This window comes from Rhinolophus sinicus, chromosome 14 (genome assembly GCF_057876585.1).
Source record: "Rhinolophus sinicus isolate RSI-liver-muscle chromosome 14, RSI-T2T, whole genome shotgun sequence".
In the NCBI taxonomy this organism is placed as follows: Eukaryota; Metazoa; Chordata; class Mammalia; order Chiroptera; family Rhinolophidae; genus Rhinolophus; species Rhinolophus sinicus.
The window spans coordinates 71,183,609-71,203,770 of record NC_142514.1 but is presented as its reverse complement, the minus strand read 5'-3'; the positions used below and the strand labels follow the sequence as shown (position 1 = coordinate 71,203,770).

At 45.5% G+C, this 20,162-nt stretch overlaps 2 protein-coding genes across 11 annotated transcripts in view; one reads left to right on the top strand and one right to left on the bottom strand.

Moving 5' to 3' along the window:
- Nucleotides 1-20,162, top strand: part of ABCA4 (ATP binding cassette subfamily A member 4) — a 111,792-nt gene that overhangs the window by 62,732 nt on the left and 28,898 nt on the right. For 3 of the 10 annotated variants that reach the window (XM_088791343.1, XM_088791342.1, XM_088791339.1), the window contains 13 exons: nucleotides 145-322; nucleotides 3,037-3,152; nucleotides 4,176-4,323; nucleotides 5,267-5,390; nucleotides 5,769-5,901; nucleotides 6,922-7,042; nucleotides 7,479-7,541; nucleotides 8,600-8,706; nucleotides 10,682-10,823; nucleotides 14,885-15,019; nucleotides 15,934-16,037; nucleotides 16,121-16,213; nucleotides 17,971-18,436. In XM_088791343.1, the coding sequence (XP_088647469.1) occupies nucleotides 145-322; nucleotides 3,037-3,152; nucleotides 4,176-4,323; nucleotides 5,267-5,390; nucleotides 5,769-5,901; nucleotides 6,922-7,042; nucleotides 7,479-7,541; nucleotides 8,600-8,706; nucleotides 10,682-10,823; nucleotides 14,885-15,019; nucleotides 15,934-16,037; nucleotides 16,121-16,213; nucleotides 17,971-18,319 (1,813 nt within the window). In that variant the 3' untranslated portion in view covers nucleotides 18,320-18,436. Of the gene's footprint in view, nucleotides 1-144; nucleotides 323-3,036; nucleotides 3,153-4,175; nucleotides 4,324-5,266; nucleotides 5,391-5,768; nucleotides 5,902-6,921; nucleotides 7,043-7,478; nucleotides 7,542-8,599; nucleotides 8,707-10,681; nucleotides 10,824-14,884; nucleotides 15,020-15,798; nucleotides 16,038-16,120; nucleotides 16,214-17,938; nucleotides 18,437-19,646; nucleotides 19,895-20,162 lie in introns of those variants that run through there. The other 7 variants (XM_088791340.1, XM_088791341.1, XM_019752592.3 and 4 more) reach the window with 6 other exon arrangements.
- LOC109458541 (uncharacterized) overlaps nucleotides 19,060-20,162 on the bottom strand; it is a 101,407-nt gene continuing 100,304 nt past the window's right edge. Inside the window, exon 2 of the mRNA XM_088791347.1 lies at nucleotides 19,060-19,556. Within this exon, the coding sequence (XP_088647473.1) occupies nucleotides 19,447-19,556 (110 nt within the window). The 3' untranslated portion in view covers nucleotides 19,060-19,446. The remainder of the gene's footprint in view (nucleotides 19,557-20,162) is intronic.

Sequence of the window (20,162 nt, the reverse complement as noted above, 5' to 3'; positions counted from 1 at the left end):
GACTTTGTTCTCCTGCTTCTGTTCCTCCTTCTCTCTCTCTCTCTCTCTCTCTCTCTCTCTCTCTCTCTCTCTCTCGTTCTCTCTTTCTCTCCCCCCCCCCCCCCCCCCCCCGTCTGTCTCCCTCTCTCTCCTATCCTGCTGCAGGCTGACCACTTCGGTGGATGCTGTGGTTGCCATCTGTGTGATTTTCGCCATGTCCTTTGTCCCAGCCAGCTTTGTCCTTTATTTGATCCAGGAGAGAGTGAACAAAGCCAAACACCTCCAGTTTGTCAGCGGAGTGAGCCCCACCACCTACTGGCTAACCAACTTCCTCTGGGACATGGTAAGTGTCAGGTCATGGCACCTCCCTCACCTCCATGGGTCCAAAGTAGGTGGGTGCTGTGCCTGCTCTGACTGAGGGGACACAGCAGGGTGGGGCTCTTGCACTGCCAGGGCTGCTGGAAGGTGCTGTGTCGAGGGCCTTGTGTATCTGTTGTCTCTTGACATCTTCTTAGAAAGGCACAGAACTAGGACCCTCAAGCTGGGGAAGGATGTGGGGCTCAGCTTAACAGCTGCTGTGTGGGGGGCTCTGTGTGCCCTGCCACAAAGGGCCTTCTGGCCCACCAAATAATCCTTGCACTGCAGGCATGAGGCGGGTCTTCCTGGGAATAATCTGGAGCTGAAGAAATAATACAAGCTGTCCTGCAGCATACGTGCTCTTCGTAAATCCTGCCCCACCCCTACAGGGGTAGGGATGGAACTTCTCCTGCGGTAGAGCCACTGGATACATATAGGACACCCAGTTAAGTTTGACTTTCATGTAAACAATGAGTAATTTGTAGTGTATGTTCCACTCAAGTTTCATCAACTGCCCAAAATGTCTTCTATAGAAAAGGATCTAACTCGGGATCATGCATTGAGTTTAGTTTTCCTGTCTCTTCAATCTCCTTCAGCCTGAAATGTTTCCTCAGTCTTTCCTTGACACCCATGACCTTGACATTTTTGAAAAATCACAGGCCAGTTATTTTGCCGAATGTCCTTCAGTTCGGATTTGCCCATGTTTCCTCACGATTAGATTCAGGTTACAGCAGCAGAATCACGAAGGAGTGCTCTGTTCTTCTCATTCCTATCACGTAGCTTTTGCTCGCAATTTGTCCTCTTACTGACGGTCACTGGATTAAGATGGTGTCTGCCTGGTTTCTCCACTGTAAAGTTCCTCTCTTCCTTATTATAATTGATAAGAATTTGGGGAAGAGCTACTTTGAAGCTATGCAAATGTCCTGTTGTCACTCTTCTCATTTATATCTATATGGGATCATGTTTCCTGTGTTAGTCAATGGATTACAAGCTGATATTATTATTGTTTATCCAGATGCTCTAATTATCCCCAGTTTGGCCAATGAGAGCAACTTCAAGCTGGTTTCTGCCTCCTCTTGACTTGTGTCCCCATCCTCCTTGAGCACCTCCAAACTCTCTGGCACAGCAAAATATTCCAGATTCATCCTCCACCTCCCCCAAGCCCTATGTGAAATCTACCATTCCCTCCAAGGAGCTGTGGTTCCTTTCAGCGGAAAATGACCCTCAAAACCAAGATCTGGGTACTACATATGTTCATTCCCACTGTGGTCTCACTGGTCCCAGGCCTTCTCAGTGGAGACAACTAGGGGAGATATGTATATATATACATAGATAAACACACACTTATATCTATATTTCTATATCTATCTATACACCAAACACTGTGAGCTCACAAAACCTCTAGTTCCAATCCAACACCACAGGTTCATTCTGACTTTCTGTCTTTCCATATTTGTAACTCCTTTCTTCAAGAATGAGAAACTGATTGCATTCCCCAAATTGACTTTCGGGAATGTAATCAGTTTCCCATTCTTGAAGAAGGGAGTTACAATAATGTTGTAAAGATTTTGTAGGGTATCAGATGGGTACTTGTCTTGTTAAGGAGACCATCTCAAGGATGATGTAGATGCCTGATCACTGCACTGTACACCGGAAGCTGAAGCTGAACAATAATGGATGCCAACTATAATTATATATATATATATATATATATATATATATATATATATATATATATATATATATTTATATATATAGTTACAAGAAGTGGAGTACAGCATTAGGAATAGAGACAGTGGAAATGTAATGGCTGTGTGAGACGTCAGAGTGGTAGTAGATGGGGGAGGGGGGTTGTCATTGTGTGAGGGATATAAATGATAAATGTCTAACTAGTACATTGTTTTGTACACCTGAAACTAATTAAAAAGATGTTGGAAACCAAGAAAAAAAATGAGAAACTGGCTCCTATTATCCCTGGCTTCTATGATTTACCTACCTAACAACACACCTGTATGTAATAAGTCCCCCATCTCTGCCACCATCTCCTCCCCCATGTGGACACCCTTCTCTCCCTGCTCCAGCTGCACCCCACATGGAGGTGCTCCTCCTTCTGCTCTGGCTCTGATACCCACCAGATCAACACCGTCCTCACCCACTGGGGCTCCATCACCCCACCAGCCTGCCCTCTGCAGACGCCCTCCTCACCCTTCTCAGGTTCTCATCCTGTTCGGGACCACTGTGACTCTTCCCCTATCCCCATCTTTACCTGTCTGTCCTAACGGCTTTAGAACAGAATTCTGTAGGAAGGGAAGAGAAGACAGAAAGTGATAAAAGGGTATCGTCTATTTGAGCTTCATGAGACCAAGAACTATATCTTAAGTTTTTCTGAATTCTGAAGACGTACTTAGAAAGTAGAATCCATAGGACTTTGTGACCAATTAGAAAGAGAATGAGAGATGTGGTGGAATTTTACAATTCATTATTTTGAAAGATACAGACTGAAGGTCACCTGTGCAGGGAGGTGGGGTAAGATGATCAGGGACAACTTAACATATGTTTACTAAGCAAGAACTGTTTAGACAAATAGAATCAGAATCCCAGACTATGTGTGCTGGGGGACCCGGGCACAGGCTGTTTGACAGAACAGGGAGGAACGGTCTGGAGAGGTAAAGTGCCTTGTTGTCCTCTTCTGTCTTCAAGATGAATTATGCTGTGAGTGCTACACTGGTGGTGGGCATCTTCGTCGGGTTTCAGAAGAAAGCCTACACCTCTCCAAACAATCTTCCTGCCCTTGTTGCACTGTTCATGCTGTATGGGTGAGTGGTTGGAGCCATTAGGTAATGCCACCGAAAGGGAAGCCAGGGGAGGGGTGTGTTCTTCTGATAGAAAGCCAGGGTCCCTGGTGGCAAGGTTAGCTTCCAGACCCTGGCAGGTTGTGTGGCTGCTGACCAGGAGTCTGCCTGGCTTCTGTTTCTGACTCCACCCATGGAGGTATTCCTGAGGCCCAGTCCACTCAGGGACAGTGGAGCGCCCCCTTCATGTTCTGTATCTTCTTCCACTAAGACTATGGCCTGACTGAAGTCTGGGAACCTGCACTCCCCAGTTGCTCACCCAGCTGTGATTCTGAAATGACTAATCTGTCCAATTCACTGTCTCCGCCTGTACTGGCCAAGAGTTATTTACACACAGTAGAAGACTCCAGCTGAAAAGCCGTTTCTGAGTCAGGGCCCGAGGGTGTCACAGAGATTAATTCAGTAGAATTATAGAGCAAAGCATGCAACTTTGTGTCCAGGCCTAGCACTTACTATCTGTGTAACTGCGGACAAGTAATTCACATCATATGGGCCTCAGTTTCCGCATCTGTAAAATGGAGATAATGATACCTGGCCCTTCCTACGTGGGCCAGTAGAGTCTTACCAGAGCAGTGGTCTCCATTGATCTCTCTTGAAAACAGAGATTTCAGGAACCAGCGTGACTGTGACAGTGGACTGTGAGGATGAGCCTGGTGGGATCTCAGCTCAGCTTGCTGATCCAGACTAGAGTGAAAAGCACTGCAGGGCCACGAATGCTCCTATGTGCTGTACAAGGCTTTATAATTTACAATGTACATTCGCAGCTCCTCACAAAACCCCCATGAGGAGGTCAGGGAAGGCATTACTATCTCCATTCAAAGATGAGGAACGAAGAGCAAAGGCTGGAGTATCTCTTTGGTCTCCCTGGGACTCTCGCCATTTCAAACATATCACCTCATGCGTGAAGGGAATGTGTTATATCTAGGGGTACAGCAGATGGAATTGAAATCGGCACTCCGTCCCACTGAGCGGTGTCATTTCACACAGATGGGCGGTCATTCCCATGATGTACCCAGCATCCTTCCTGTTTGATGTCCCCAGCACAGCCTATGTGGCCCTGTCTTGTGCTAATCTGTTCATCGGCATCAACAGCAGTGCCATCACCTTCATCTTGGAATTATTTGAGAATAACCAGGTGAGCATGACTTCCTTGGCTTTCTTGTTTGATTATTAGGGTAGCAGAGAGTATGTGATGGTCAAGCAGAGCCATGGGCAAGCAGTGTCAGGGCAAGCTTAGTGCATAAATGGATGTTGCCCCTTCCTTCCTTCCTTCCTTCCTTCCTTCCTTCCTTCCTTCCTTCCTTCCTTCCTTCCTTCCTTCCTTCCTTCCTTCCAGCTCCTTGTTCATGTGTGTGCTCTGAGTATCATGGTTTTCTGAGTTCATTCTGCAAGCTGTAAATGACATTTTATGATCCTAAGCTTTTGTGTTTTCTAACTCCTTCAAGAAGGTTTCCTTGGGGACTTTGGGTGTTAGGTTTTCTACATATACACATAGGTAATGCATTTGTGTGATTTCAAAATTTCAAAGGAACAAAAAGGAGTACAATGAAAAGTCTCCTTTCTGTCCCCTCAGTAGCCTCGTTTCTTTCTCCAGAGGCAAGCTCTCATTTGAGTTTCTTATGTGTTCTGAAGACGTTTAAGCAAATATATACATACATTCTTTCACCCACTTATACAAACTGTAAGAGAATAACGTATACTATTCTGCATGGAAATTAATCCTGAGGACAGGATTAGGAATTTATGGTGCTGAAGGACTTGTTTTTATGAGCTAGACTGTCCAGCTGTCCCATTCCCAGTCTTTTCTTTGTCCGGAAAGAGCTGTGTAAATGTCAAACTGAGTCTACAGTGAGGTTCCCCAAGGGGCTGCCTGGCTAGAGGCATCTCCTGTGAATATTCCAAAACTTCCCTATCTGCTTGACAAATCCCTGCTACGGCCAGCCTGGCTGCTAGGCCCCCTCTGTGTGCAGGCCTTCCCTTAATCCCGCCCAAGGAGGGCATCCAGACACCACCCTGCAGAGGAGGGGGCAGGCGGGCTTGACTCCCATTCCTGACTATCCTGCTTTTCTGTGTTTCAGACGCTGCTCAGGTTCAATGCCATGCTGAGGAAGCTGCTCATTATCTTCCCCCATTTCTGCCTGGGCCGGGGCCTCATTGACCTGGCGCTGAGCCAGGCTGTGACAGACATCTATGCCCGGTTTGGTGGGTGGCAGTCACAGCCCATGGAGAGTGGCCCTGGGTCCTCTGGGGCTGGGAAGGCTGCCGTGGGAGTTCCTGTGCCAGACGGGCAGCCTGGGCTGGGGCAGGATGGGGGGGGGGCTCCTGATTGGTCCAGGCTGTCCTGCCACCTAAAAGGGACCAGTGTACCTCTGTTTCTTTGGTTGGGAAGCCACAGGAGGGGTCAAGGGCAGGCTTTCCTCTTCTCTGCTCTGACCTGAGGAGCCAAGATGAGACTTGGATTTGATTCTTGCTTAATCCCTGGTCTAGCTGGGCCGAGTGTTGTCGCTATGTCTTTATGGGGCAGCTGGGGCAGCCAAGTGGATCTAATTTCTGTCACTTTCTGGTGGCCTCCATCTCCAGGTGAGGAGCATACTTCAAATCCATTCCAGTGGGACCTGACTGGGAAGAACCTGGTTGCCATGGCGGCAGAAGGGGTGGTGTACTTCCTCCTGACCCTCCTCATCCAGCACCACCACTTCTTCCTCGCCCAGTGGTACGTCCACGTCACTGTCCTGAGGGTACCAAGGTCCAGGGTCTTGGCTTCACACCCATGTGTTGTCTTTTTCCTTATGAGCCCCCCACCATGATGGTTTTTATGTTCTCAAAGCCTGGCTTACTCTGAGTAATGCAAGAAGAGACACATTAATTGACACAAAAGAATGTGTGAAGAACGTAAATCTTCAAGTACTTAAAATGCAGTGTTATTAGTTCCAATCACTAGTATTTAATCCCTCTCATTTAATCAATGGATACTCATTTTAAATTGAATGATAGCATTGCAAATGATCATGGTTAAAGAGTGTCCACAGTGCTAGGAAATAGCTGTATGTATTCACAAGCAGATAGGCAGAGCAGGCCCCTTTACTAATTAGAGATTTGACAGTTGGGACAGGTCCGGGAAAGAGAGGAATATGGGGGTGATATGAGATAAGTGCCTCCAGGAGCAGTGTGGAGGGGCAGAGCAGTGGTGGTGCCCCTGGAGGCATGGGAGGAGGCTGCTGAGCATAATCCAGCCCAGCAGCACCATTCTTCCCCAGACCCCACCTCATGTGGGCGCTCAGGGTTCCACAAGGCAGCGCCTCTGCAACCCAGGCCGACCTTCACTGGCCAGCGGACTGCATTGAGCACCACGGGACCCTCAGAACAAGCTTTCCTGGACAGTGTTTTGCTTCTTACCTTTTCACCCTCTCAGGCTGAGTCTGGTTACTTGTAAATAAAGATTCAGAGGACTGTTTCTGGGTGTTGATCCCTAGGGAATTCAGTTATTGGAAACACATCTTCCTCCCTACACCCTGGGTTGTGAGGCCTGGATGAGATCACGGCGACTAGAAGTGAGGGCTGACTCTGGACTCGAGCACTTGCCCTCTCTGCCCAATGCCTCTCCTGTTGGGAGTCCTTTTGAGAATTCAAGTCTTAGAGAAGGGAGAGCCAGCCTGGGGAAAAAGTGAGGGGATGGGAGGAAGAGGCAGAGGACAGTGCCGAGGGCACTTCCTGTCCCCGTTCCTTCCTCCAGGATTGCCGAGCCTGCTAAGGAGCCTGTCGTGGATGAAGACGATGATGTGGCTGAAGAAAGACAAAGAATTATTCGTGGGGGAAATAAAACTGATATCTTAATTCTAAACAAACTAACCAAGGTAAGAGAATAGGTGTAGGAGAGTTAGTTTGGAGATGCCAATCGGACCCAGATATGGCACGACGCTGTAATTTGCCTTCTACACAACAAGCAGTGTGCCTATGCAAGCAATTTGTTTTTCTGATTTTATGTGGGGTTATCATCTTTGTGTTTAACTTGTCTTCTAAGAACATTGAATTCCAATGCATTTTCCTAGTATTCGTCTTTGGGCCTCAGCCAGCACCACTGCAACCAACCTCACCAATCTCTCTGCAGTCCGTCTATACACAGTGGGTCAGCTTCAAGATTCCTCAGTGCTCACAGCACCTCTTTAAATGCCCATGTCAGTCTGTAACCTCTTCGTGTTGGCAGTTTTCGCCTAAACCATCCTTTGCTCTCTCTTGCCCTTCCCGGCTCTAACCCTTTCTGTCTTCAGTCCAGTTTCTCTGATCTTGCAGATTTATTCAGGCACCTCCAGCCGGGCTGTGGACAGGCTGTGTGTGGGAGTTCGTCCTGGCGAGGTGGGTACTCTGCAGATCACGTTTTAAGGGGCTTCAGAAAATCTGCCCCCATGCATGTCTCTTCTCCCCTCTAAAGCCAAGCTATTAAATAGAAATAAAACGCAAGCCATCACGGGTCATTGCAAAGTTTCTAGTAGCCACAGTAAAAAGGTTAAAACAGGTGAAATTAATCTTGATCACTTATTTTATCCAACATATCTGAAATACTGTCACTTCAACATGTAATTCATATAAAACATTATTAGTGAGATATTTTATGTTCTTTTGTTGTGTTTTTTTCTAAGTCTTCAAACTCCAGTGTGTGTTTTACACTTACAGCATATGTCAATTTAGACTAGATGTGGTTTTAGTGCTCAGTAGCCACTGTAGAGGAGGAAATATTCTCTTACCTACTACCCTCCTATTTCTCAGGCTCCATAAATTGTCCTAACAAAAGACACGTTAACAAGAGAAAAACAAAGATAAGTTTGTTAGTGTGTGCCTCGCACATCTAGGAGGAAACATGACTCAAAGGGTTGGTTAGAATTGGGGCTTGTATAGCATCTTAGCAAAGGAACAATATATTTTTAGAGAACTGACAAGACAAAGGAAAGGGACCTTGATTTCTAGGTCGGCCAATTGTTAGAAGGCAAGTATATGGGAAATGAATGGTAAGTAAAAGCTAGTTAGTAAAATTTGTTATGTAGGTTCCTCTGGTGCCATCTCCTAGCTCATAAGGATCTAAAGTTGTCTCCAGTGATTAACTTCCGTCTTGGTAGAGAAGGGAGGGGGGACAGCTTGTAAATTTATGTCCTGCTTTTAGGCAAATAGGGGGAGGGCAGAGAGCTTTTCTTGTATTTGCTTCTTCTCAATTGCCTTCAGCTCAAAATCATACTCACGCCAAAGCGGCACATTTGATGTGGCATATTCTGCCCCCTACACCACACGTGGCTAGTGGTTTCAGTCATGGCCATACAGGTCTGAAGTGCCTCCCCCCACCTACACACTTGCCCTAGGGCCTGGCATTCCAGACCCCCTTGGGTTCGAAGGTGAGGCCCGTTCTGTGTTTTTCCCCTCAGTGCTTTGGCCTCCTGGGAGTGAACGGAGCTGGCAAAACCACCACTTTCAAGATGCTCACTGGGGACACCGCTGTAACCTCTGGTGATGCCACTGTAGCAGGCAAAAGGTGAGTGTCCTGCTCGTCCTGTCTCAGGGTACCTCTCGCAGGTCCTGTGCCAGGCCCCCATCCCAGCCTAGGGAGGGTGAGCAAGACCTGGTATCTGAGGGTGACACTGACTGAGAGCCTGAAAGCTCTGAGCAGAGGGGTGGCCCTCCCAGTGGGCAGAGTCCGAACAGTCTGAGACATAGAGCCTCTGGAAAATTCAACTGAATTGCGATTGTTAAGACATTCCTCTGTTCACATGGCTTCTCAGAAGTCGGGGAAGCACCGAGTCAGTGCTTCTTACTCTTTTTTGGGTCGTGGACTCCTTTGAGCATCTGATGAACACTTGCACCTTCTTCCTATAAAAATACCCCATTGTCCCCCATTACCCCTCTCCACAAATTTTTGCAGAATTTCCGGGAATTTACTGAGCCCTGAAGCTTATGATCCTGCAAGACCCCTGGGCCCCAGAACCTCTATGATGAAGCATCCTTTCTCTGGGTGGTGTTTCTAGGTGGGGGCAGGTGCAAAGGTTGTCGGGGCCTTAATCTCCATTGGCTATTTCTGTGCTGATGCTTGGATTACCCAGGTCAAGGAGCCTTTATAAAGGGAAAATTGCATGTGCCCTTGGATTCCAGTGGGTACCTGCTGCTCTCGGTAATAAGATGTGAGTAAACAGACCGGTCCTCTATGGGCACAGGATGGAGAACATGAACTCATTTGCCTCTTTCCAGGCTGCTCCTTGGACAGCAGAGCTCACACACATTAGAATTGCCCAGGGGAGGCTTCTGCCTTGGTTTATAAATGGAGTTAGGCACTGCTCATCTGCCTGACTGAGACCTCCTCTCACCTAAGAGCCATCCTCAACATTACCCAATGTCCACTGAGCAGGGGGAAGACTGAGCATGCTTCACTAGCCCAGGCAGGATGGTCCCCCTGCCTTCCCCAGCCATCCCTGTTGGGTCTAGAGCAAATGGATTGGCAGGGGTGGAGCCAGCTCAGGGCTGGATTTATCTCATCTGCAGATCCAGCTTAGCTTGCAACCAAGCCAATGACTTTACATGGTAACAAAAGAAGTCTTGGGGGACAGAGGGTGGAGGGCAGGGGGGATGCAATAGAATTTGCCGTGAGATATCAAATTATAGTCTAAGTGAGACATAATCTGATGCCCAAAAGTTAAAAGCAAGATGGAAGCTAGAAAGAAACTATAGCTTTAAAACACAGAATTGGGGTTTTCCGGTTTGGTAGCTCCTGTGAATTTGGCAAAGGGCCCTCCTTACTTCCCTGGGTGGTTTTAATTGTCCCGGCCATACCTGAAGTCATTTTTGTCATAGTGAGGGACTGCATGGCCTCTTTCTGTTTCATCCTTTATTCATAGACCCTAAATTATAAAGGAAGGGGGAAGAGATTGACTAGTCTATGGGCAGTTTGTTTTTTCATCAAGGAATTGTATTTTCTAGTGGGGGAGAATATATTAGTCAAAGGGAGTTGATAGAACTCAGTTCACTTTATCTCTTCTCACTGCCAGCCTCTTGCTCTGGGTGTGATCTCTTTTGTTCCTCGTTCATTGACTGTATCTCTGCCAATAAATACAGATGGAGAATTGACTTTGATTGGGAGGCCTGTGTCTTCTCTAGCTACTTCCCAAATGTCTGAAGGGGATCAAAAACCACTGTTCATATTTTAAACCTGCTTTCTTTTGTTTTTAACCTGACATGTCAAATGATCTAATCCAAAACCAAAGTTAACTTGTGTAGCAGGCATTCAGTTTATCCTAGACAGGGAAATTTGGGAGGATATGACTGGATTCAAAGCTCAGAACTCCTGAAGTTTATCAGTTTCTAACCAAAGGGCCCCTACTTTGTTTCCTCAATGTTGTGCACATTTGTAAAGCAAAGTAGGAGAAGCTTCCTTACTCTGTTGGCAAAAGTCCTCCAGCCCAGCTCTCTGATCACCTCCTATATAAAAGAAACTTGCTAACTGCTTTTTCTTGTTGTAGTATTTTAACCAACATTTCCGAAGTCCATCAAAGTATGGGCTACTGTCCTCAGTTTGATGCAATTGATGACCTGCTCACAGGGCGAGAACATCTTTACCTTTATGCCCGGCTTCGAGGTGTACCCGCAGAGGAAATCGAGAGGGTAAAAATTGGTTTGTAGTGGCCACTTAGGAATTTGGTAAACCATAAGGCTATTGCATGAAACTGCAATTATTTAGAGATGGGAAAGCTGTAGAATGCTATCGATTCATTCATTCAACAAATGCTTACTGAGTGTCTACTATGTGCCAAGTATTGTTCTAGAAGATGGGGATAACGCAATGAGCAAAACAGACAAAAATATCCTTGTCCTCATATGTAACAAAACAATGTATGTCTGTCCTTCCACCCAGCAATCCCACTTCTGGGAATTTACCCTGAAGGTGTGCCTCCCGCAATACAAAATGCATATGGCAAAGTTATTTATTGCATTTGTAGTTGCAAAATATTGGAAATTACCCAAATGTTCAGGTATAAGATGTTCGTTGAATAACTTATGATACATACATACAAGTCTTAGGCAGCTGTTAAAAAAAAAAGAAAAGGAAAAGCTCTGTGAACTAATATGGAGTTACTGTACTTCCAAGAGATATTTTTAAGTTAAAAAAGGAAAGTGCAAAAAAGCACATGTATAATGCTCTTTATGTGAAACTAGAAAAAAATAAGAAAGCATACATATGTCTGCTTATCTTTACAAATAGAAAGGCTAAACCAGAAAACCATGAATTTCATCATCAACAAGAAGGAACCGGGTGAAAGGGAAATGGGAGGGAATGGCACTTCCCTGAGGATATCTTTTTGTATAGTTTTGACTTTTGGAAACATGTTAATGTTCTACATATTCAAAAAATAAAACTAAGTAAGAATTGGAAGGCGCAAAAATGAAAACAAAAAGAAAATCATAACACTGAAGCAAACTGAAACAAATAATCCAATTTTATTTCAAATAAATATTATCATCATACAAAAGGGGAGGAAAAGAACTAATACAAATAACTGATGACACAGTACTTGACTTTGTATCCTTAGTCTTAAGCAAGTGGAGCAGAGGGGAAAAACTACAAATTCTGAGCTCCTTTTAGTCCATTATTTGTTGTTGTTTTTTTATAATTGCACGGGCAAAGCAATTCTGAAACAAATTTTACATGTGGTGTAGGATTAAGTAAATTTAAAAGTAAATTGTGTTAATGTTGTTGAGGGCCAGAGTTCTCACTACAGAAGAAGTGACATACAAATATGGAAAGGGAGAAAGCAAGAGAGACCCTATGGGGATGGATTGGAATTGGAGATACCACTGTAAACTCATGAAATATTTATATGCATGAGTTGGTGCATATGTGCTCCTATATATTGCTCTTAGGCATGTATATGCATACGTGTGTGTGTTTGTGTATGTGTATGTCTGTCCTCTGAAAGGGCTAAGAAGAAAAGTAGCCCAGTAACAGTGAGCACACTTAGTGCCCATATTTTGTTATCTAATACCGTTCCTCACTAAAAGGAACTGTGACTCGTCAAACAATTACAAATTCTAGGGCTGAGACAGCATAGGTATTAAATTAGCCTGGAACATCTTATTATACCAGAAAGTAAAGAAGTGCTTAAAAAGAAAAACAATAGATACATGTCGCAAGTACACAGGAGCCATCTTGAAGGGATCCCAATAGCCATATATGGGACAATTTGAACATCAAAATAATTAAATACCATGATAAATTATAAAACACTGGGGTGGTGTATAGTAATTTATAAGTCAATACTATTAAATATATAAATAAATAAACAGGACAGAAGGAAGGATTCTTGCTTACAGTGAGAAAACAGAGACAATTGGTTATGTGGAGGAAGTTATGGAGTTGAAAAATCATTTTGCAATGTCATAGATTGGATTGTACAAGAATCACCAATGGTTGATAAATCTAGGGGAAATTTTTTTATGAGAAGCAAAATATTTGTGTGGTTTAAAAATATCTCCCACAGATTGCTTATTGGTTGTGAGGTGGAAGCACAATCACTTTACGATGGAGAAATTAAACAACACCTTAATTGGATAATCAAAATTAACATTACCTTAGAGGTGGATGGATATCTCAGGCCACTATATGCAATACCCTGAGAAGGAACACAACTTCACTTATGTAATATTCTGATTGGGAATGTAGAAATCTGAATCTTCTGAGGAAACATCAGATAAACATCTGTCCTGCCCTAAGTTACTTGGACATAAAAAAGAATGAAATCTTACTATTTGCAGCACCATGGATGGACCTAGAGAGTATTATGCTGAGTGAAATAAGTCAAACAGGGAAAGACAAATACCATATGATTTCACTTACATGTGGAATCAAAAGAACAAAACAAATGAACAAACAACATAGAAATAGACTCATAGATACAGAGAACAAGCTCATAGTTGTCGGATGAGAAGGAGGTTTGGGGGTGCTGGGTGAAAAATGTGAAGGCATTAAGAAGTACAAATTGGCAGTTATAAAATAGTCATGGGAATGTAAAGTACAGCATAGGGAATATAGTCAATAATATTGTCATAATGACGAGTACGTATGGTGCCAAGTGGGGGATCACTTCGTAAATTATATAAATGTCTAATCACTATGATGTACACCTGAAACTAATGTAAACTAATATGGAATGTCTACTGGAATTGAAAAAGAAAAAACTCTAAAGGAACATTCTATTTAAAAAACACAGGGGCTGTATTCTTCAAAAGAATCAAAGTCAGGAAAGGCAAAGAAAGATTATGGAAATGTTCCTGATCACAGGAGGCTAAGTAGACACGATGACTGAATAATGGACACCAGGCTGCATCCTGTACTGGAGAGAAAACAAGGCCATTATTGGTCCAACTGACAAAACGGAACTGCGAACAATAGATTCAAGCATTATGACAATGTTAAATTTACTGACAGTGATAAGTGTACTGTGTTTATGTAAGAGAATATCCTTATTCTTAGGAAACCGACACTAAAGTATTTAGGAGTGAAGGGCCATGATGTATCTTATCCTCAAATGGGTCTGAAAAAATTGTGTGTGTGTTTGTGTGTGTGTGTGTGTGTCTAAGAGAGGGAGAGAGAAAAAGAGAGTAAAGGGTTTATGAATATTCTTTGTACTATTCTTCTTTTTACATGTTTCTGTAAGTTGGAAACTATTCCAGATAAAAAGTTAAAAATGGAGCTTACATTCTAGTGGGAGGGACAGACAATAAATAGACAAATAAACTATACAGGACATTTGTGAGGGAAAAGTTCTCAGGGTGAAAATAAAGCAGGGAAGAATTGTTGGGGTAGGGTTTGCCCTGTTCGATAGGGTGGCCCAGGGAAAACCTTGCAGAAGTGACTTCTGAATGAAGACCTGAAGGAGCTCAGAGAATGGGCCGTGTGGATGTCCAGGGGAAGAACATTCCAGGCAGAGTTACAAGTACAAAAGGCAGACACAGGGTGGGTTTGTCTCCAGCGACTTCCCTCGTTCTATTTCTATGCCCATATGTGAGCGAGCATGAACGCTCACTCACACACAGACACACAGACACACACACACACACACACGTATTCTCTATCGTAGTTCCCTGTTGAGTTCCCTCAAAGCACTGTTATAATCTGTCATTATTCTCTTTATTTCGATTAGCACACAGGCCCCATCTCTGAGTACAAGGTCAATAGCAACATTCACCATTATTCTCCAGTGCCTAGTACAGAGCCTGGCTCATAGTGGGTGCTCAATAAGTATACATCTGATGAACAAGACCTCAAGTGTGACCTGATTGAGGGGTGGAGTCAATGGGACCCACCATCTTCTCAAACTGACCCTAGGATTCTTCCTCTCCCCCTCCTAGCCATAGTCTGGGACATTGGGTAAGAAGCTCTGTTCTGCTCTTTGTAAGGCTGAAACCCATTTCTCAGAGGGCTGCACCCATCAGGTGCTGAGCTGACGAGGACACACTGGGATCTAAGGCACAGAGTGGAAAGGTGAAGCCTGGCCCCTGAAGCTTGTGGCCAGAGAACACGAGCCAGCAGGTGGCACTGTTTTAGCTTAGTTTTTGTCTGTCATCCTAGACCTGTGAGATCTGGGAGATCAAGACTTTGAATCGGTGGAGGTTTGGGGTGTTTGGTTCTTTGTCTCTCCTAAATGGGATTTCTTCCTCTTCCCTAGGTGGCAAACTGGAGTATTCAGAACCTGGGCTTGTCTCTGTATGCGGACTGCCTGGCCGGCACCTACAGTGGGGGCAATAAGCGGAAACTCTCCACAGCCATGGCCCTGATTGGCTGCCCACCGCTGGTGCTGCTGGTGAGGGGCACTGTGACCAGGGGCTGGGACATAGTGGTGGCTCTCTGGGTTTGGGTCAGCAGATTAGAAAATGCAGCAGTCTGTTTCTGTCTGGACTGGTCCCTATTCTGCCCATTTTGAGCAAGTCAGCCCAGTGTCTGGTTCACAGCTCTTAGGGGAAACTTGAGCCACACACATTCTCACTCCGAGTCCTGGGGCATCTCTTGTGGGGCCACAGGCTCACAACAGGGAAGTTCAGCCCCTCTGTGGAATGTCAGTGTCTGCTCAGAAATGACTGCTGCCTGAGGAGGCCTGTTTGGGACTGAAGTGGACAGGAGCATTGGCCTGGGTCAGAGTCTCATGTGACTCGGACTTGGAGCCTGAATCCCCCATGCCCATAAGGTGGGGCACCATGGGTCGCAGGACTTGGAGGGAGCCAGAAAAGGCACCTGAGCTATCTCACTGCCTCATTGCAAACATATGTGTAGAATCAATGGCTCATGTGACTGTCACCGGAGCCAGACCAAGCCCAGGCCTGAGGCCCCCACGCCCGTGCAGTCTGAGGTTTATGAGGGAAGGACTTGAAGGGAGCAAGAAAAGGCAAGTACATGGGCTATCTCACTGCCTCTTTGTAAATATGTATAAGGTTTGGGGGGGTGGGGTAGGGTTGTCTGTTTTTAAAGTAATTCTACCATTGCCTTACTCAACCTTAACCCATTCCTGGGATGACATGGTGGTATGATTTCATTTCACTCTCTTGATTCATCCCCTGCCTTCTATGCTCTGCACCTGGGTCCCAGGTCTCACCACGCTGGGGAGTGACGTGGTGCACCGTCTGACAGAGACAACGCTCAGAGGAAGTCAGCCAAGGAGGATGCAGTAACCAGTGGAGGCTGGCTCCAAGCGTGGCCCCTGCCCTCTCTGCTTCCCCACAGGACGAGCCCACCACAGGCATGGACCCCCGCGCACGCCGCATGCTGTGGACCTCCATCGTGAGCATCATCAGAGAAGGGAGGGCTGTCGTCCTCACATCCCACAGGCAAGGGATTCCCAGGGGCCGGAGTGGAGCAGGGGACAGGCGGGAGTCCCCGCACCCCTCACCTCCTCTCTCCTGCCCCACAGCATGGAAGAATGTGAGGCCCTGTGTACCCGGCTGGCCATCATGGTGAAGGGCACCTTTCAGTGTCTGGGCACCATTCAGCATCTCAAGTCCAAGTAAGGAGATGGTGGGGCAGGAGGCACCTTTGTTGCCTTCCTGGGGAGCTCCACCAAGCCCTGTACTCTCTACAGTCTCTTGGGAGTGTCCTGTGCCCCCTCACTGCATGGGCAGAGGCAGGGAGTGGCCAGGCCTCATTCTGCAGCAGCAGATGGAGAAAGCCATTGTGATGAAAGAAACTGTCTATATTGGGCTAATTGTCTGTGGTCGAAGGCTCCCCCAGTCTCCAGGTGGAGGGTTCTGATTGGGACGCATGCAGAGCCTGGCTGGGATGAGGGAACCTAGTACCACTACCTCATTATCCCAACAAATCCAGCACCGATGACCTAATTAATAAGAGGCCACAACCACCATAGGAATGATTAGGAGACCAAACAGCCTGAGAATCAGTTTTCCTTTCTGGAATATCGTATGCTTTTGAGTTTGAGAAATGACCGTGTATTATGCAACAAACCAGCAATGCCAGTAACCTTCAGTAGGGTTACCCTGTCCCCATAAATTGTAAACTGCTGTAAATCATGCGTTATTAATAATGGTTTGTGCGCCAAACCTGACAATCCATTAAAAAAAGATTAGGATAATAATGCCAGGTTCCCTTGCATTCTGGTATGCATTATAAACGAGGACGGGTGCATTTATCACTTGTTTGTTTAACGAATGCTTTTTGAGAGCCCAGAATATAAAAATCACCGTGCTAGTTGGTAAAAGGAACACACATAACCCAGTTTATCTATGCCGAGAAGCACCCAAGGGAGTGTGTTGCACAGAATACATCATACTTATATGCATTGGGGCAGATTAGTGACTGAGAAACTTCTGGTTGATTAGCTGTGTTTGAATATTTGACACATGATTCTTGAGCCACGACAGCTTGGACACTGCACAGATATTAGGGGCACTTCTGTATGTGAGGTCATCAAACATGTGTCAGCACCTCCCTGTGTCTGCTGCTGGACACATGACGTTCCCCTCTCCTTTCCCTCTCACTTCTCAGTATCCCCATGGGAGAGGCGGTGAGAGGGGACTGTCCCCATGTGGAGGGACAGTCGGTTTTCCGCAGCTAAAAGGTAGAGACATTTTATTGTAGAAGGCCATAACCCTTGATCCTGTTACAACATTGAAAGAAGTTATACCTGACACAGTTATAGCAGGACGTAAGGGTGTAGGGAAGCCAGCTGGCCGTGTACACACGCTCTGGCAGACCATTCTTTAGGCATGTGCCAATGACCGGCTCACCTGGTGAGGGGAGGAGGGAAGCACCAATCAATGGCGGTGGCCCTGTCTGCTCCATGTGTTCTGGACACTTCTACAGAAAATGCTGCCTTTCCAAGCCTTTGCTCCCACCAGGTCTCTTAAAGGGCCAGGCAGCCTTTCCAGCCCTGAGTGAGCACTGGGCCCATGTGTTTCATGGGCAGGCCTGTGACCGCTGCAGCGGACTAAAACCACCTTTGACTTCAGCAAGTATGTGAGAGGGATAGGAACAGGGAACATCCATGCTTCCAGGCGTTGGACAGAGGACACAGGTCTGGTGACCCTCTTCACCACACACACACACATTTAGATCTCTGAATTTGTATCAAACTATCTCTCCAGGAATTATTATAGGTTGTTTACTCTTAGTTTTAAACACGCACACCGGTCTAATAGTATGGACTTTTAATCTCCAATAGTTTTGATGAGTCTATTCCTTATTTTGGGACTGCCTTACACCCAACTACTAACAGGCCTGTACCACGCCACCATGGCCATCCCCTAGGTTTGGAGATGGCTACATCGTCACAATGAAAATCAAATCCCCGAAGGATGGCTTGCTTCCCGACCTGAACCCGGTGGAGCAATTCTTCCAGGGGAACTTCCCAGGCAGTGTGCAAAGGGAGAGACGCTACAACATGCTCCAGTACCAGGTCGCCGCCTCCTCCCTGGCCAGGATCTTCCGGCTGCTCATCTCCCACAAGGACAGTCTGCTCATTGAGGAGTACTCGGTCACACAGACCACGCTGGACCAGGCAAGTCGCCCGAGGGGTGCCATGTGCGGAGCAGGGCTGTGCAAAGACTGGGCTGGACCGCCTAACCTGGGCTGGAATCCACACAGGAGGGAGGCATGACGTGCCTGAGTTTTAACACTCTAGTCCCTCTGTCCATTAGGGTGAAATGCCGTATATCAGACATTATTTTCTAACACTATTTCAGTTATCAGCAAACTTCGTTAGCTTTATACCATCCTTCCCCACTATACTCTGACTTCATTTTATCCTTTCTGGTTTGTGGTGGTAGCTTTACTTATTTTCTTTTTTGAATCAACTTTACTGATGCTTAATTTACTTACAATAAAATGCACTCATTTTTCGATGTACAATTTGGTGAGTTTTGATAAATGTGTGTGCCATGTGTCAGGTTTTTTGTTTTTTTAATGTGATCACTTTTTTATTGTGGTAAAATATACATAACATAATTACCTATTTTAAGTGTGCGATTCAGTGGCATTAAGTACATTCACTTTGTTGTGCAAGCACCATCACCACCATCCATCTCCAGAAATTGTTCATCTTCCCAAATTGAAACTCTGTATCCATTAAGCAATAGCCGCCTCCAAGCCACTGGTAACCACTGTTCCACTTTCCGTTGACTACTCCACCTACCTCATATAGGTGGACTTATACAGCATTTTGTCCTTTTTTGTCTAGCTTATTTCATTTGACATAATGTCCTTAGTGTTTATCCATGTTGTAGCAAGTGTCAGAACATCCTTCTTTAGAAGGCTGAGTAATAGTCCGTTATATATATAAATATAAATATAAATATAAATATAAATATATATATATATATATATATATATATATATATATATATATGTTATGTTTTATTTATCCATTCATCTCTTTGGACATGAGTTGTTTCTGGGGGTTTTTGTTGTCGCTGTATGTTTATTTTAAATAAACATCCTTAAAGACTGTTAGGAGAGCAGTGGAAATAGACAAGCTCCCTTTGAGGAGCTGCCGCACCAGCACCTTCTCAGCCGTAAGCAGATGAAGGCAGGAGCAAGAGTCACGGCCACACGGCACATTGAATGAAGAACAGAAAAGACATGAGATCAGGATCCTGTTTAGTTTTTTTCTTTCTTCTTTAGAGGTTCAGGAGGATGCTGCTTGCTGAGAGCTGCCTTGTCTTGAATACCCCAAGCTCGGGTGTCCCAAGTCCTTGGGAAGTTCCATGGCAACGCCTTTATCTTAGCTCAGAATTTGAAGAAACAAGCCCCTGTCCAGGGCACTGGCGGCTGGGCTTCCTCGGGTCGGCCAGCCTCTCCTACAGTACACAAGCTGCTCTGGCAGGACTGTATATGAACTGTGAAAGAGAGAAACAAAGTGGGTGGTGGGTGAAGGGTACCATTTTTCTGGAAACATCTATCTACTCTTGCTTTTTTCTTGCTTCTAGGTATTTGTGAACTTTGCTAAACAGCAGACTGAAATTCATGACGGCCCTTTGCACCATTGAGCTGCTGGAGCCAGCAGACAAGCCAAGGTACCCTGCTCCTCTTTCACAGTCCATTACTTGAGGCAGATCCTCAGCTTAGGGGCCTGTCCCCTGGGCCTGAGGGGTCAACCCATACCACATCCTCTCCACATCCCTACCACTTCCCTGCCACTCCTGACTCCAGTTCTGTGATAAAAGACTTTTCAATCCGCGTTTGTATGGGTTCATTTTGTAATCAGGAAACCACTTGGATGGTATCGGAGGGCTTTTTTGAAAAGAACTTCCCCATATGTTTTTGCTTAGAGTGAAAAAGAAAAAAGAACTTGGATTTTGGAAATAAGAAGCAGGGAAGATAGAGAATCTTAAAATGTCTTAGTTGTTGGGATACTTGATATCCATGTCTGGTTATGTGTTCGGAAGGGAATTAACTGGCACTTCATTTCAATGGTGGACACATTTGGTTGGAGCAAGGATTGC